The sequence below is a fragment of the Leptonychotes weddellii genome, chromosome 4, assembly GCF_054177405.1.
Source record: "Leptonychotes weddellii isolate Sample4059 chromosome 4, ASM5417740v2, whole genome shotgun sequence".
NCBI lineage: Eukaryota > Metazoa > Chordata > Mammalia > Carnivora > Phocidae > Leptonychotes > Leptonychotes weddellii.
Genome location: NC_138372.1, coordinates 48,540,052 through 48,556,410, shown reverse-complemented (window position 1 = coordinate 48,556,410; position 16,359 = coordinate 48,540,052). Strand labels below are relative to the sequence as shown.

At 44.0% G+C, this 16,359-nt stretch overlaps 1 protein-coding gene across 3 annotated transcripts in view; it reads right to left on the bottom strand.

The window, feature by feature from the left end:
• Nucleotides 1-4,898: 4,898 nt before the first annotated feature.
• CACHD1 (cache domain containing 1) overlaps nucleotides 4,899-16,359 on the bottom strand; it is a 205,537-nt gene continuing 194,076 nt past the window's right edge. For all 3 annotated transcript variants that reach the window (XM_081818551.1, XM_081818552.1, XM_081818553.1), the window contains 3 exons: nucleotides 15,699-15,776; nucleotides 14,962-15,063; nucleotides 4,899-6,702 (listed from right to left, as the gene is read on the bottom strand). In XM_081818551.1, coding sequence (XP_081674677.1) covers nucleotides 6,464-6,702; nucleotides 14,962-15,063; nucleotides 15,699-15,776 — 419 coding nt within the window. In that variant the 3' untranslated portion in view covers nucleotides 4,899-6,463. The remainder of the gene's footprint in view (nucleotides 6,703-14,961; nucleotides 15,064-15,698; nucleotides 15,777-16,359) is intronic.

The window sequence follows — 16,359 nt, the reverse complement described above, 5'->3', positions numbered from 1 at the left end:
TAAAAGTTGTGGGATTTCTACCCAAATGTCAGCGCAGAATGAAGGCAGCTGTAGAGAGGCTGTGGCAGGGCAGAGCGCAGGGCAGGGGGATGAGGAGACGTTCTGGAACAGAACTGGAGGAGAATGTACTAGAGAATAAACTGGGTCTGGACAAAGGATTGCCAAGGAGGCTTGAAAGTCAGGGACATAATTTTGCAGGGGAGCCAAGCTTCTTGTTATGTAATTTTCTTTTTCCAAAAGCACTAGACCGAAGTAGGAACTAAGGCAGTAATCCTGGTGGGTATATTGTTACATAAAACACTTTAATCAAGCAGCACCCAGAAATAGAACGAGAGTAGTGTGAAACAAACGCAAGAAGTCTGAGGAGAAGATTTGAAGCACTTCCATATTAACGTGACTCCTTCAAAATCAATGCCATTTAAAACTGTATTGGATAACTATACATTTAAATTACACGACAGGAATTATTTTTGCACTTAGATGTAGGTACACGTCACACAAACTATTAAAATTTAGGCAGAATTTTAAAGGCATATATACCAAAACTGTCTCAGGAAGTTGATTTTTATATCAGAGAGAACATTAAACAACTGCTAAACATGGGACATTGTACTACTTGTTAGCGCAATGTACTAAAAACTGTTGCACAAAAAACCAAAACAAAGTTCACAGTTATAGAGAAGAGACTGGTGGTTGTCTGAGTCTGAGGAGGGTGGCACGGTGGGCAAATTGAAGGTGGTCGAAGGGCACAAATTTCCAGTTATAAGTCATGGGAATATAATGTACTGTGTGGTGACTATAGTTAATAATATTGTATTGTATATTTGGAAGTAGCTAGGAGAGTAGATCTTGAAATTTCTCATCATGAGAAACCTTAATTAAAAATGTACTAATTGTTTAAGCAAATACTTATTTTGGAGAAATAAATTTACTTCAACTACTACTTTAAATAGTATAATATCCGTTGTAACTAATTACAGTCAACCCTTGAACACTGGTTTGAACTGCATGGGTCCACTTATATATATATTTTTAAATATTTTATTTATTTATTTGACAGAGAGAGACACAGTGAGAGAGGGAACACAAGCAGGGGGAGTGGGAGAGGGAGAAGCAGGCTTCCCATGGAGCAGGGAGCCCGATGCGGGGCTCGATCCCAGGACCCTGGGATCATGACCTGAGCCGAAGGCAGATGCCCAACGACTGAGCCACCCAGGTGCCCCTACATATTTTTTTTTGATAAAGTACAGTACTGTAAATGTTATTTTCTCATGATTTTCTTAATATTTTTTCTCTAGCTTACTTTATTGTAATAACAGGGTATGTGATAAATATACAAAATATGTGTTAATCAATTGTTTACATTATTGGTGAGGCTTCTGGTCAACAATATGCTATTAAGACTTAAGTTCTGGGGCGCCTGGGTGGCTCAGTTGGTTAAGCGTCTGCCTTCGGCTCAGGTCATGATCTCAGGCTCCTGGGATCAAGCTCCACACCGGGCTCCCTGCTCCATGGCAAGTCTGCTTCTCCATCTCCCTCCACTAGTGCTCTCTCTTGTTCTCGCTCTCAAATAAATAAAATCTTTAAAGAAAAAGTTAAGTTTTGGGGGAGTCTAATGACTGTGTGAGGAGTCGGGGCCCCTCACCTCTGTGATTTTCAAGGGCCAACTGTAATTATGGCTGCAGTTGACACTCTAGACATTTAATCTTTTCAACACCGAAGGCCCTCCCTGCAAAGTACAGGGTATGGTGCCATGAGCACGACAAAGAACAATAATAGTCCTTGCTCTTAGGAAGCTAGGGTCTAGTTTGAGGCTATAAAAAAGTTCATACAAAAACGCAGCTAACATCCAAGCCAAGACTAACCAGAAGCTCATGACTGGTGGAGAGGAGCTTTAGAAGATTTGAACAGGCAGAGCTCACTTTTTATCAGGCGCAGGAGTGGTAAGTAGGGTTAAGGAACCTGGTCATGAAAGAAGTTGTATTTAAATTGAGATTTGCGGAGGTGAGAGGAGCAGATATTTCTCTTAACGTAAAGTAGGTCAAAAAGCATGAACATTCAGCCATGAGAAGGAGATCCTACCATTTGTGACAACATGGAGGGGCCCTAAGGACATTATGCTTAAGTGAAATAAGCCAAGGAAATATAAATACTGCATGGTATCACTTATACATAGAATACTTTTTTTTTTCTTTTTTTTCTACTAGAAACAGAGTAGAAAAGTGGCTGCCAGGGGCTACAGGGGCAGGAGAAATAAGGAGAGGTTGGTAAAAGGGTACGAACTTTCACTCTAAGATGAAAAAAGTCTGAGGATCTAATGTAAAACATGGTGACTATAGTTGACAACACTGTATTGTGTAATTGAAATCTGCTAAGAGTAGAAGAGAGAACTTCAATGTTCTCACCAAAAATAAATCAATGAAGAAAGTGTTAATGGGGGAAATCTTTTCACAATGAATACATATATCAAATCACCATGATGTAGATTTTAAATATCTTAACAATTTTAATGATTTTATTTGGGAGAGAGAGAGAGACAGGGGGAGGGAGGAGGTGGTGGAAAGAATCTCAAGCAGACTATGTGCTGAGCACAGAGCCTGACCTGGAGATCATGACCTGAGCAGAAACCAAGAGTTGGACGTTTAACTGACTGAGCCACCCAGGTGCCCCAATATCTTACAATTTTTTGTCAGTTAAACCTCAATAAAGCTGGGGAGAAAATAAACCCCCCCCCCCACACACAAAGCACAAAGATATAGATCACATCAAGAAATGGATTCTTGGGGGAGGAAGAAATTATTACAATGGTTTGTAGCCCTCCAAAGCTCCTTCCCATCCAACAAAACCTTATCTGCTAGTATTTAACTTCTTGTAAGGGTGAATTTAATCAAAATTTTCTCCTAAGGATGGGGGCAGTAATTAATTTTTAAAAAGGTTAGGAAACACTGAAATAAAGGGAGGGGGGAAGAGGCCCTAATTAGCCACGTAGGACAATGAGGGAGGTTGGAGGAAAGCCTAAACAATTTCAGATGTCTATAGATCTATATATATTGATAAGCACACCTTAGCTATTAAACAGAGCATCTTATCACAGCCATAGAAATAGATCTTCCAACTTAATATTCTTTACTGAAAAGTCAGAAAAAATTCTGAATATGGCATTGTATTTCAGCCAGGAAAATCACCACTCCTCTCTTCAGAAACAGACCAAAGATGGCACAGATAAGACTGGGCTGATCCATTTTGATTATTCTACCAGATATATATATTTTTTTTTCTTGAAAGAGTAATCATTAGAGCAGTCCTTCACCGCAGGGAAATGAGCTTAAGTGATCTTCCAGGATTTCTTTCCACATATCACTCTGACATGCAGAATAAACCTGAGTAAATCTGACATCTTTTAAAAAAGATTTTATTTATTTGTCAGAGAGAGCGAGCACAAGCAGGGGGAGCAGGCAGAGGGAGAAGCAGGCTCCCTGCTAAGCAGGGAGCCGGATGCGGGACTCCATCCTAAGACCCCGGGATCATGAGCCGAAGGCGGACGCTTAACCGACTGAACCACCCAGGCGTCCCTGACATTTTTCAAATGAAAATATTAATAAGGCTTAGTTGAGCATTCAAATTAAATCAAGAGGCAGAGGAAGAAAAACCGCACTTTCCAAAATGTCTAAAATAAATGTGTCAGAAAAGCAGATGAGCGCGTACTTGAAAGAGGCTAGGTGGGTCTGAACCCTGTTTGGGCCACAAAGAGGAATTCCCCTTTTCTAGCTTATCAAGTGACCTGGAGCACCCTTAGCTGTTGAAACTTGTCAACGTTGATATGAGCATTATAGGCATTAAGAGGGCCTTAGTGAACCAGAAGGCATTGCTGGGACCTCCCTCCAGGATTCCAGGGGTGACTCGTGTTTAACAAGCAACGTTATCTTGGGGGGCAAGAGCCACCAATATAGGTCACCGTAATAGAAATTTCCAAACATGAAATTGTCCTTTAAAGCAAGAACATGAACAACAAACTTTGAAACAACACTTGGGGGGCGCCTGGGTGGCTCAGTCGTTAAGCGTCTGCCTTCGGCTCAGGTCATGATCCCAGGGTCCTGGGATCGAGCCCCACATCGGGCTCCCTGCTCCGCGGGAGGCCTGCTTCTCCCTCTCCCACTCCCCCTGCTTGTGTTCCCTCTCTCGCTGTCTGTCAAATAAATAAAATCTTAAAAAAACAAAACAAAACACTTGGGGGGAGTAGACGAAAGGGAACTTCGAAAGATAAAACCTTGCAAATCTGTGTGCCATGTTCTCGAGGGCCTGTCAAACACAGTTCTGTTTTCTTTTCAGGTAGAAGCATTCAATTACTTTCCCCTGAAGTTTAGGATAGGGGAGATATTTATCACAAAAGACACAAGATGCATTTCTGTTCTTACATGTGAGTAGGCTCTAACATATTTTATTAAGCTCTATGTTTTGTGATTCTTTTCTTGAAAACCCCAAGTTCTCCCCCATCCAGAAGCTAGTGCCATCACGCAAAGGTTTTCAACCTCAGGAAACAAACTGGTATCCCATGGAGAGATTTAATTTTCTGGAAAGACAGGAAAGTCACCCATTCTCTCCAGCAATTCGAGAACAACCATTTCGTTATTATTGACATGAATGTAGATGCTCAGCAAGGGGGGGGGGGGAGGGACCATGTTCCACACATTTTTTAACATTTGCTTTTAATTTTATCCCATTATTTTCTTAAATTTTTTGCATATTCGAAATGTCCAGAAACCCCTCAAGTTGACAGCAGCATCGAGGGGAGGCCTACTTTCAGTTTGGTGACTGATCTGCTAGGTTACAAAGTGAATGTAATTTGCCTTGAGGCACAAGAAGGGGGACATTAACAAATCACTATTAAACACTAAAACTGTCCGTTCATACATTTTATTTCACTAGACTGCAAATTTATACACAGTATGAAGGGGTTTCCTGATAGCACGCATATAGTTTACTTTCTGTACGGCTGAAGGACCAATTGTTTTTTACATTATATCGTTAATACCCTATCATTAAAACATTATTCAGTGAATTTTTTTCCAACTACATATAAGCGGAGATTTACCACACACACGGTGCAAGAATGCCTTTATAACATATTTGAATCACAAAATGTGAATCTAAAATACATCACTGTAATTAGAACACTACTTTAAAATTACAATGCCCCATGTTATATTAGCCAGATTTTATTTATCTCTGTATACATCACAAAGCAGTTTGGTGGGTAACTTCTTGGATAACTGGCAGCAGCTTTGAACTAGGATATCAGAAGAAATCTTGAATTAAGAACCAATCGTGAATCTTAAAAACATCTTCCTTTATATAGTCACTATTCTCACAATCAAAATGGGACATTTAAAAATTTATAGTCTCTAACACAAGGAGAAGAAATTCATCCCTCCTTAGCTGACAGGCCGGGGTTGTAACATTAGGTTTCGTGGAAATCTAAGAAAAGCATTGTACGGGGAGTGGAAAGGAGTTAAAAAGAAACATTAAAATTTCTTTAAAAACATTTTGGATTCCTCTGTCCTCCCCACCTCTGTCAAACACAGAGAAAGAATACTGCATTGCAAATAAAGATGTGTTTCCAAAAAACGATGTTCTAAAGGAAATGTATGTAAACAGGTCAGAGAGAAAGATTTCTTCATTTTCCCATTTTGTGGACTGGGGCGGTGGGATGGTATCCGTTAAATAACAGAACTCATTAGTTCAAAGAACCACTTCATCACACACAAAACAGCTAGGGATAACTGCTGAAAATTTCTCATGTGTCTCCTTTTCTTTCCCCCAAAGTCTGAGAATGTTTGAAAGTTCAATAAATAGTAGAAAAATAATCCTTTACTTAGAAATTTTGAGATGCATCATTTGGAGCGCGACAGGAGTTCCAGAGAGCGACTGCGGTATCTAGGTACCGCTACGCAACCAAGCGACATCTTCGAAGCACACGTTTCTCCCTGGATGTGCCGCACGCTCGGTCTCCGGCCGGGCACATTTCTCTCGCTTCCAGTTAAGGAGAGCCGAATGTTTCTGGCTGCTTGGAACATTCCTCTGGCTCAGCTTAACGAAGGTTCCCCGTGTTTCATTTAGAGGTTTCGTCTCTCTGTTTGGAGGTTTGCCTTCTGTTCCATTCCCTTAGCACGATGGCAGGTTCATTAATCAGGCTTCCTTCCCCTCCGTTTCGGAGCCGGCCTTGCATTTTCACGAGTGTGAGTCTGGTGTTGTCTCTCCTCTTGAAACAGGTGAACGGGCAGGAAAGGAGTTCAGTCACTCGGGACGAAGCACGGGGGCGCGCGTGCGCACACACACACACACACACACACACGTGCGCGCGCGAGGGGTCTCTTGCGGCCGAGTCTCTGACGCTGGCTCTTCTTCCCCTCCAGAACATTCTGTGCCTCCCAGGTCCCGTCTTCCGGCGGGGGGGAGGGGAGCGTTAGCATTCCGCGTCAACAGTGTGTACCGTCACGGCCGCCTGTAGGTGGTGGCTGTGGTGCAGCGCGGGGTGGTGGGGGCGCGGGTGGTGGAATTTGTGACTTAGGAGGGCGGCGGTCTGGGGCGGCGCGTCCAGATCCAAGTCCTCATCGTGGTTTCCCACGTCGACCCCCGCTGACAGGGGGTCATTGTTGCACGGGGGATTTTCACTGTCCTCCTGCGGGCTCATGGTACTGTAACCTAGAAAAGGAACAGAACAGGCAGCTGAGAGCTTCCAGACGCAGGAAGCCGGGGCTTCAGATGTCTAGGGCACCGGGCCATGTTCCTATCTGTGTGTTCCCCGGCGGCCAGCGTGTGCAGGCTGCCAGCAGACGGGCAAGTGACTTATTTCCAAAGGCATCTTTTGTTAGCCGTTCTTTTTCCACAGTTACACGGTAAAACCACAACCGTTTTAAAGATTTTTTTTTTTTTTTTTTTTTTGAGAGAGAGAGAATGAGAGACAGAGAGCATGAGAGGGAGGAGGGTCAGAGGGAGAAGCAGACTCCCTGCCGAGCAGGGAGCCCGATGCGGGACTTGATCCAGGGACTCCGGGATCATGACCTGAGCCGAAGGCAGTTGCTTAACCAACTGAGCCACCAGGTGCCCCACAACCGTTTTAGACACCTGAGAGAGCACAGATAAGGAAAAAAAATATATATATATACAAGCAGCCTTTTCCCAAATCCCCAAATCAACAAAAAAAACCCTAAAATCACCGCACATTCTCCTCTGATCCATAGATAACTACCATTGACATTTGGCAGCTATCCACCTCCACTTTTCCTGGAGATCAGGATTAGGACTGTTAATTTTATTTTAAAGAAAGGAAAAAAAAAAAAGGGCAGCTTCAGAAGAAAAAAAAGTAATGGGACTCGGATGGACTTGGGGGTTGGAGGGGGAATCGGGGCTTGGACAGGCCTGAATGTGACGTCACAACACAGTGAGAACAAAAACAACGGCTACTATCAGCCACACACCTGCTCTGCGGCAGGTGCCAGTGTCCTGGGGCCCCCACACCCCAATAGGGCATGTGGTTTAACATCTATTTTTACAGGCGAGGGAGATGACGATCAGAGAGGTTAATGAACTTGCCCAAAGTTCCACCCCATGAAATACTAACCCCACATATACCCCTAGCAACCAGCAAAGGAATCAACTATTCTCTGTGTAAGCTGGCTCACTGTATTTAAAGATTAATTTCTTTCGGTATTCTAAGTAATACATGTTTCAAAAGAAAATGGCCTTGCTGATCAAAGGATTCCATTCCAAGAACCCTGGCATGTTTTTAAATATTGCAAAAATCCCCTTTAAAAATTTTGAGAAGTGACAGCTCATTAATATTTCCACTGCATCTACGGTTATCATCAATCAGCACTCACCCATGGGTAGCGCTAGTCACATTTGTGGCTGCGAAATTGATGTGCTTGCACACAGCCAAGCCGGAATAGTTTGTGGTTGAAAATGTATGCTCTGTGCAAAAATGAGAAAGGCAGTTCTCTGTCCTCAGTGAAACATTTCTCAAATGACAGAATTATTTAAGCCAGTCCAACTCAACAAACATTTATTGTGCACCTACTATGTATGAGATACTGTGTTAGGCAAGGTGAAAACCTGGTCCCTGTGTAAGGAGCTTAAAAGCTAGTGCTTGAGAAATCAAGCCAATACAAGCACGGATCTGTTCAATTATTCATTGATAGAAGACCATTACGGGGCCACAGAAGGAGGCGATGAAACATGAATAAGAGATGTCTCTTTTCCTTGAGGATTTCACAACCGAACAGGAGACACATATTCGTGAAGCTAGGTTTATTCTACTGCGGACAATGGTAAGAGCTATAGTTGAGGTAGAACTGAAATCTAGAACATGGAATAAACTAATTCCGGCTGAAGAATGAGAAAGGTTCACAGAAAAACTCCTATTTTAGTTGGGCTTTAAAGGATGTGCAGGAGTTTGGTAGGTGGATAGGAACAAGGGGACAGAGGGGCAGGCCACAGGGGTGTGGCACCCCAAGGCCGTTCCTGCACCACATGGCTAGGGTGGGTGCTAGTAGGTAGCTGGAGAACGCAGCAGGAGGGAGGTGGAAAAGGGAGTTACAGTCAGATTATAAAGGCCATGGCGAAGCAGAGAAAATGGAGAAACAGTAGAACATTTTGAGCAGACTAAAAAAAAGCATGACAGTTTCTGTGTTTCAAAGAGAGTTCTTTTTTTTTTTTTTTTTTTAAGATTTATTTATTTGACAGAGAGAGACAAAGCGAGAGAGGAAACACAAGCAGGGGGAGTGGGAGAGGGAGAAGCAGGCTTCCCGCGGAGCAGGGATCCCGATGCGGGGCTCGATCCCAGGACCCCGAGATCATGACCTGAGCTGAAGGCAGACGCTTAACGACTGAGCCACCCAGGCGCCCCTCAAAGAGAGTTCTGATGGCAGCTTTTTTAATGAATAAAAAGGAAGGGGGGGGACAGTTAAGAGGTTATTTTGACAGTCCAGATGAGAGACTAAGAATTAAAACTAGGGGTATGGGACTGGACAGATTTAAAAGTATCTCAGGAGCAGAAACAAGAGAAGTTGGTAAGCTATCAAAAGTGAGGGGGTTGTGGGGGGCTGCTGAGAGGTGGTTAAAGGGGACTGTGACTCGGAGTCAGGATGCTAAGACTCAGAGATCCCCAGTCTCAGGAATGACAATGAATTTTGTTTCAGACATCTTGATTTGAGAGTCTGTGGAGATGTCTAGCCAGAAATGCAGGAGTGTCGGCCATGAGAAGTCAGGGCCGAAGAGAAGGAGCTCACTGACATACAGGTCTACCATCACGGGGTGTCTTCTTTGTGCCAGGTCGGGGGGAGCTTGCCAGAAAAAGGGGTAAAGGGGAGGCCCCAGCTCCTGAGAAGCCCACAGTCAAGAAGGGGAAACACAAAACAGAGGCATACCGAAAGGAATACCAAAGCTGGTTACCTTGGCTGAGGATACCTGAGGAGGACACTTAAGGTAGGCCTCGTGGGAGAGAAGGTGTTCATTAGGTAAAGAGAGGGGTGGAAAGGTAGAGCAGGCCAGGAGATAAGCAAATACAAAGACACAGTAGCCTGAAAGTCTCTGGTGGGCTTGGGGGATGATAAAAAAGCTCGGTATGGGGGAGAAAGACGCAGGAGACACCGCTGGACACACGGGCTCAGACCAGATCAAGAAGGCTGGTCGAGCTAGGAGCTGGGATTTAGGATAACAGGCAAGGGGGTGTAGGAGGGTGGCAAGGACATAAGGTGCTTGAAGAGGATCCCTTGTGGCAACGAGGAGGCTGGACAGAAGGAAGGAGGGCTCAAGGCTCAGAGGACAGGAGGCTGGAGTGCTGGCCCAGGAGATGCCGAGGACCTGAAGGGACAGGAGCGGTGTTAAGAAGAACATGTAGCTGGCTTCAAGGGACCACTGGGGTGCAGAGTAGGCAGAATGTGGTGGCCAAATGGCCTGGTGAAGATGCCAGGAGGGCTGACATCCTTGGACAAGGTTGAGGGCGGCTAGGTTCAGGAGCTGGGGAAACAGTGATGCCTTTCCTCAAGAGTACGGGATCAGGAGCCCCAATGAGTTTCTCAGCTTGGGCAGTGCTCGGTCTGGAACGTACGACCGGACAGCAGGCTCTGAAACCCCAGCTACAAAGTGCTGTGTGTGCTTAAGCTACCATGTGCTTCACACGTAGGGGACTTGAGGAGAAAATACACTTTCGGCAAAATCTCGGTGTCTTTGTTGATTATTGTTGGCCAGCCGTTCACGCTAGGCTGTCTTTATCTTGCCTCCAAGTATATCCTGAATGGCTTCCCATCTCTACTCATTTACAAGCGCCCATGGTAACTGTTAACTCATTTGCACATTTGTGACAGGCCTTCTGCCTGGCTCACCCCACCCCCCCTCCCTCGTCTGGCTATTGTGCTTCAGGCTCCAGTTTTTAAAGGTCTTCTCTGGGAAGCAACCCAAACCCCAGCCTTCAGCCCACATGCAGTCGGATGCCCCTTCTGTAAGTTTAAATGGCATTCTGTGCACATCTCTCTCTTAGATTTTTACTATATAATAAACTTTAGGGCTGTCTTGTCCATTGACAAATTCTTATTTCTGTACTCCTAATATTCCACACAATGCCTCACACAAAGCAGACACTTCATTTTTCAAAAATCACATTACTATGCTCCCAAAGCAATGGCATTAATTTTTTGAGTTATCTGTGGCTTTATCTGGTGTGACATTCCGCAGGCTCACCTAATAATGAAGACACTCCAGGATTCACTGGGCCCTGCCCAGGGCTTCCAACTTAAGAGTCCAGGGATGTCCTGAACCTGGCTGGTCATAGGCTCGGGGTGGTTCTGATGGTAGAGCTGTTCCCAAAGCAATTCAGGAGCACCCCCATTTCTCCTGCTCTTGCTTTCTGATGGGAACCCCCCTAGCAGAGGCTTTTCCAAAGTGAACCACTTGCTCTGGGGACATTGCTCAACCCCTCTGTAAGTTACTCAGGCTTCCTCTTATCTCAATAATTAATAAAAATCTGGAGGGAGGGATAGCAAGCTGCGGAGGAGGAGGAAAAAGCCAAACACATGCTCTCACTTAACAAATGGAGTGTTTACTTAGCACCAGGCAATTCTGTTGAGTGCTGGGAACAGTGATGAATAAGACAGACTCAGTCTGACTCATGGAGGGGGAAGCTCTTTTGAAAACACAAAGGGTATCAGCAAACACTTTCAAAGGAAAGATTTCTTTACTATCCAAACGTGTACACAGTAAAGTCTTTGCAAAGATGACCTCAAGCAAAAAGTAGGCTTCAGAAAGGAGGCCAGGTGTTCATTAAGAACAGAAGAGTCAAGATTAGGCTGTTGCTCTTTGGTATTCTGCTTACATATTTAGCTGATGGTTCCTGAGAAACCTCTCTTGATGGTTAGGGATGTTAGGTCCCTATGTGGTGGTGGTGGGGGGGGGGTGAAGGGGGGAGGTGGGGACAACTCACTCTCCACCTTGTGGCCACAGAGAGAAACTGCAGGAGAATACCTGTGCACCTCTAGAAAATGGTCTCAGGGTGCACTGTGTAGTTTTTGACCAGGTTTTCAAGGCTCAGTATTTGCCCTTTAAGCTTTTTGGAATTTGCTTCACTAGGAGGAAATTTCCCTTTTACAAAGAAAAAAATGTGGCTTAATATACATTTGCATAAAGTTCCTAATGAAATAGTAACCAACACACGAATTCACAAGGAACAGATATACATTGGTGGTTTTTAACTTAAAAATAAGCCAGTTAATAATTAGAACATGATATTTTCAGGAGAGATAATGGGTAGAGCATATACAGAATTAAAAGCATCGGCAGGGAGTAATTTTTTAAATCACTACTTGTGAGCGTAACAAGAAATAGTCAAGTGCTGAAAAAACAATCATTCTAAGTGGTCTTAGAATATTGACAAAAATTTTTTTGTCAATTTCAAAAACGACTCCTATCTGGAGTAGTTTTTTTAATATAGAGAAATTAAAATAAGATTCCTTTGAAACACAAAACTCTCTTGGCCACATGAAATACCACAGACACTTGAACAAAAGGGGTTTGAACTACGTGGGTCCACTTAGAGGCCGGTTTTCCAAAATACAGGACAGTATTGTAAGTGCATTTTTCTCTTACGATTTTCTTAACATTTTCTTTTCTCTAGCTTACTTCGTTGTAAGAATACAGTATATAATACATGTAACATACAAAATGTGTGTTAATCCACTGTTTCTGTTATTGGTAAGGCTTCCGGTCAACAGTAGACTATTAGTCATTAAGTATTTGGGGAGTCAGAAGTCATATGTGGATTTCTGACTGTGCTATCGGTGCCCCTTATGCCCAGGATGTTCAAGGGTCAACTGTATTTCTAAATAAAAATGCAGCTTGCAGTCTCCAAGTTTGGCTTGGTAACGTTCAGTTTTAATTCTAGGACTATCACAATTCTAAACCGTACCATGAAAGTCTAGTCTGTTCAGTACTTACATATTTATGCATTTTATTCTTCTGAGTTTCCCCTTTGTGTATCAGACCCAAGGACTCATGTGGAAACACGCTCACCGGGTTGCAAAGAACCACGGGGCTAGGATTTTACCAGCTCAAGGGCCACCACCAACGCCACCTTCCCCGCTCAGGGGACGTCCATGATGTACGTGCTAATAAAAGTGAACTATCTCCCTATCTTCGGCTTTGTTCTGGGCCTTTAAGGAAGCTGTCAGAGCCAGCTTTTTATCCGTCTTATGAATACATGCATTTATTTACAGTTTCCTGCTAGACTGTAAATTCCCTGAGGGCAGACTGGGTACCGAGGTGGGGAGGTCAACCCTGAGCTCAACATGCCTGCCGTAAGTTATCGCATTTAATGCTTATAACCTCACCAGGGAGAAGTTTCTCTTCCCATTTTAATCATTAGGACACTAAGGTCCAAAGTAGTCTCACTAAGATCTCGTAACCTGGGGAGACGGGGAGAGGGGGGCTCCGAGTGAGCTGTGCTTGACCCTATCTTACAAGCTCCTCCATACCCTCTGCCTTACAGAAACGAGGCCGTCCCTTCACCAGTCCCTCCACCGGGCTAAGCAAAGAGCAGGTGCCCAATACATTCACCGAGTAGAAGAACACAGAGCTGAGGAAGAAGTGTGCTGACGAAACAATTCAATTACATTTCCTTGTTGTAATGTGGACTTATGGCTTATTCTTGGCATCACAGGGACATGAGCACTTGATGCCATCGCTTTCAGTGACCTGCCATACAGGCCCAGGGACAGGACAACATGCAGTTAAATGCTATTGATTTTGTGGTGCATTCAGAAGTATGTGGCATGTCAATGCTTTCCATTTCTTTTGGTGTTGTATTCTGTCTGCATGAGAAACTATTTTTCATTCCTGGGGGATAACAGGGATCCAATTATTGTGAAAAATGAAAGAAAGCAAGCCCTTAGCTAGATTCCTTAGCTTTCAGATACTGACACTGCACTCTTCCTTTTATCTAAGCTGTTGCTTCATATGCCATTTTCCTAAGACAATGGGAGAGCTAATGGAACATCGTAAATGTCACTCAGAATTCCAATTTCGTATTGAAGCAATTTCTATCCGGGGAGAGAGAGAGAGAGAGAGAAAGGATTCAGTATTTCTGCTGAATAAGAAATTATTTCTGTTGAACTTTAGTAGCCTCAAACCTGTTTTATTATTCAAAGGAGAAGAGACACAGAACTGCCTAGCAGAATGAATTTATGCAGGTTCAAAGGTTTTTAGGGGGAAAAAAAAAAAGCAGAAAGTCAAAGAAACTGAAAAATTTAAGTTGTACTTCGACTCTCCATAGAAACCTGAAGTTTCTACTTAGTTGTTGGGAATAATGTCATTCAAAGCCCAAATTAGGAGCCTCCAATTTACAAATCAGGGTTTTGGCTTCTCCCGTTTTCCAAAGGGAGTTTGAATCACTGGCTCTCATGTAAAAGGCTGCACTGGTCTCTCTGATGAATACCCACTCGTGCATTTTTTAGCATAGGGGTGGGAGCACACTGTTTGCAGACATCCCCCCTCCTTTTTTTTTTTCCAGGGTAGATGTGGAGAAAGAAGAGTCAAAAAGGTATAATGCATTATCTACGCATTTAAAAAAGACCTGATTCTGGGAAGAAAATAAAGATTTCTGGAAAATTAAACAACCCTATGAAAAATAAAAAGATCTTCCAATTACAGGAAAGGCCCCACACTCCTGCCACTCCAACAACATGGCTGCGGTTCTCTGTGAGGCCAAGCCATGCGTCTAGGTGGCGGCCAAGTCTTCCATACAGCATGTGGACTTGATTAATTCACGGCCTGCTCAGCCTTGGTGTCTCTTCAAAATCCAATCTCTACCCTTTCTGAGCATCTTAGAGCTTATACACCTTATACAACCGCCATGATTAACTCTATACACCAGTCCCTTTGCCTCTAATATCCTTTGCCTCCAACTTTTCTTTCATCACCCTTTAGGCCCAGTGAAAATTGTTGTCTCCTTGGTGAAGCCTTCCCTGAACCTTCCAGGCAAGGCTGGAGGTCAGGACAGGGAATGCCAGAAGGAAGCATGGACTCCTGTCATATACAAAGTGTAATGACTGACAGTGCCCTTGAGGATGCTGGTGTTTGCCAACTAACAACACTGCGCAGTAGGACCAACGAGGATGCCAATTACCAAGGATCAAGTGGAGTGGTAAGCGGGTTCCATTTAGACAACGTGAATCTTTATGCATGGAGAACACCTAGAAAGCAATCTGTGTGCCAAGAGGTCCTCTCACTTATGCCTGGGAGTGCAGAGACATAATCAAAACTATAGGGTTCCTATAAACATGCCATGTTGGAATGTGTCCTTTGGAAAACTATGTCAAAGTAATTAATTTGAGCACAGAACAGGAGGGACAAGTGGGGGTGTGAGCAATGGCCCACAGGAGCCCACCGGGTTCCTCAGAAGGAACTAGACCTCACCATGATCGCTTTCTGTTCCCGATCGACCCCAGTAGCGACGCCTCCTTTCTGGGCTGTGTGCGTGTCGTTCGATGACTGCAGCTATAAACCGAGTATTGCTGACTGCGGGAAGCAAGGACAGTTAGTCACTCTGATGCCAGTATCTTTGTTGTATCAAGCACATTTGCTCTGAGCAGGCTCATTCACACGTTCGGGGGAGCTATTCTTTGGAGAGAGAGAATAAGTAATTTTTTTAATTGTGAGGATTAGCGGCAGTGAGAGGCCCCCTAATTACAGGTCTCCAACATGCATTAAGAAGATATGTTCTATAGAGTCGAAGGCCAAGGTATGTATCTCTAATGGAACTCTATTTTGATAAAGAAATACTCTTCCCCCACCACCCTCCCGAGGTATCTACATTTTAATACCCCGAGGGACTAAAACAATGTACGCCCGATGATTGCCTTTCTGAAATAATACTATGCTGGAAAGCAAGAAGGAGGAGAAAGAAAATGTAGGGTGAGGGGTTTTAGGCCAAAGCACTTCATGCAAAAAGGAACATCCTGGAATCTTCTAAGATTTTTCTAAAACAAAGCAAGCACCTACGCTTATTCCTAATGAAAATGGGGGAGGAAAAGCCCCAGTCATGTCAAAGATTCTGAAATTCTAATATAAGCCAAAAGGATGTAAGAAAGAGCGCATCGTGTGGGCTAGCCTCCTGCAGGCACATTCCACAGCGAGGCGGCTTCAGTACTCACTAATGCCTCTGTCCTCTCGGCTCTCATCATCCCTTTCGTCTCTGTCGTTCTCCAGGCTGGACATACGCACGGACATTTCTACCCATCATTAAAAAGAGAGAAACAGGACTATTTAATCAAACAAAATCACCCGCTTCAATACCCTACGGAGCGCTCGTTTGCTGGCTGCTGACAGCATTCCATCAAGAATGAGTCCAAACTTGGAGGACAATAAACTGATGTCCCATCTATTTTATTTTATTTTATTTTTAAGGAGGAGGGAGCAGGAATCAGAAGAGGGAGGGCCAGAAGTGAATAATCAAGAGAGGCACCTGAGGTTAACTTCTGAAGAAAGGAGAAAATAAACTGATAGAGGCTAATGGATCTTTAATTCTCTACTAATGTACCTGAAACAGAAGGCAGGGGTCTGAAGCCATGGCTGACTGTGCTGATGAAATGGGGTTACGAAACCCTATCAAAGGCCAGGTATAAGGTTTACATTGGATGATAGTCACATCCTGATCAAGGGGAAATCCTGGTACCCAAATCTTACCAGGGGGAAGGAGCTTTGTGATTAGCCCTGTTACTCCATCAGGCAACATTATCCCAAGATCTTCCCTCCTTCCCTCTCATCAGGATTGTGGCCACAGTGAAACAGTCCAACGCCAACCTGCCCACACTG